General features: G+C 45.6%; 1 protein-coding gene across 1 annotated transcript; it reads left to right on the plus strand.

Moving 5' to 3' along the window:
* Positions 1-48: 48 nt before the first annotated feature.
* Positions 49-228, plus strand: LOC104271704 (biogenesis of lysosome-related organelles complex 1 subunit 5-like; the record flags this gene model as incomplete). Its single annotated transcript, XM_009866454.1, has 1 exon — positions 49-228. A coding segment is annotated over one exon (180 nt), but the record flags the coding sequence as incomplete, so codon positions are not given.
* Positions 229-839: the final 611 nt, after the last annotated feature.

The raw sequence follows: 839 nt of genomic DNA on the forward strand, positions 1-839 counted from the left end.
TTGTTAAAACTTCTATTTTAAAACGTTAAAACATTTTCCTCCTCTCAGCTTCAGGCGGGCAAGCAGATGGCTCGTGAAGAAAAGCGCGTGACCCACTGGGAGGAATTCATGAAAGAACAACAAAACAAGCGCGCGGAGGTGGACGAAGAGCACAGAAAAGCTGTGGAGCGCCTCAGAGAGCAGTATTCTGGGATGGAGAAGGAGCTGGCCAAATACGTTTCTTTTTAAGACCTTTCTTTTTTAGTAATGCTGGGTTTGTGCCAACACTCAGTTGCTTGTGACTTACGTAGCGATTCTTGTGGAAAGCTGAAACGTGTAAGAAGAAAGGAGAATTTCCCCTGCAGGTTTGGTGTGGGAAGAAGGGGTTTGCATACTTTCAACGGAAGTGCCTGTCTGTGCTGGTCCTGGTCAGGGCAGGCGGAATGCCAGGAGTTCTTCATTTATCGGAAGGTGGAACTGGAAGTTACGTTGTGAGACTGCTTCAGCTCAGGGAGTCGCAAACTGAATTCTCTCCCACCTGCAGAGAGCATTCTGTTGTTTGGAAAAGCAGAGACTGATGTAACATCATCTATCCCAGTGCAGCCACAGCCCTTTCCCCAAAAGTAGGTGTTGTAGGTTCCAGCCATAGTTAGCTAAGAATTCACTGGGAAAACCGTGAATCGCATTCATAGATTGTGGGGTGAGGAGAAAAACCAAACCCCAAAAAACTTCCTTTACAGAATGTTTTACTTTGAGGCTTTAGCAATGAAAGACCCCGGGAGAGTTTTCAGTCCGGTTCTAATTTCACTTTTGCGGCTGTATGTTCAGTATTACGAAGTATGGTTGAGGTTTAAATGGTT

This window comes from Apaloderma vittatum, unplaced genomic scaffold (genome assembly GCF_000703405.1).
Source record: "Apaloderma vittatum isolate BGI_N311 unplaced genomic scaffold, ASM70340v1 scaffold41633, whole genome shotgun sequence".
In the NCBI taxonomy this organism is placed as follows: Eukaryota; Metazoa; Chordata; class Aves; order Trogoniformes; family Trogonidae; genus Apaloderma; species Apaloderma vittatum.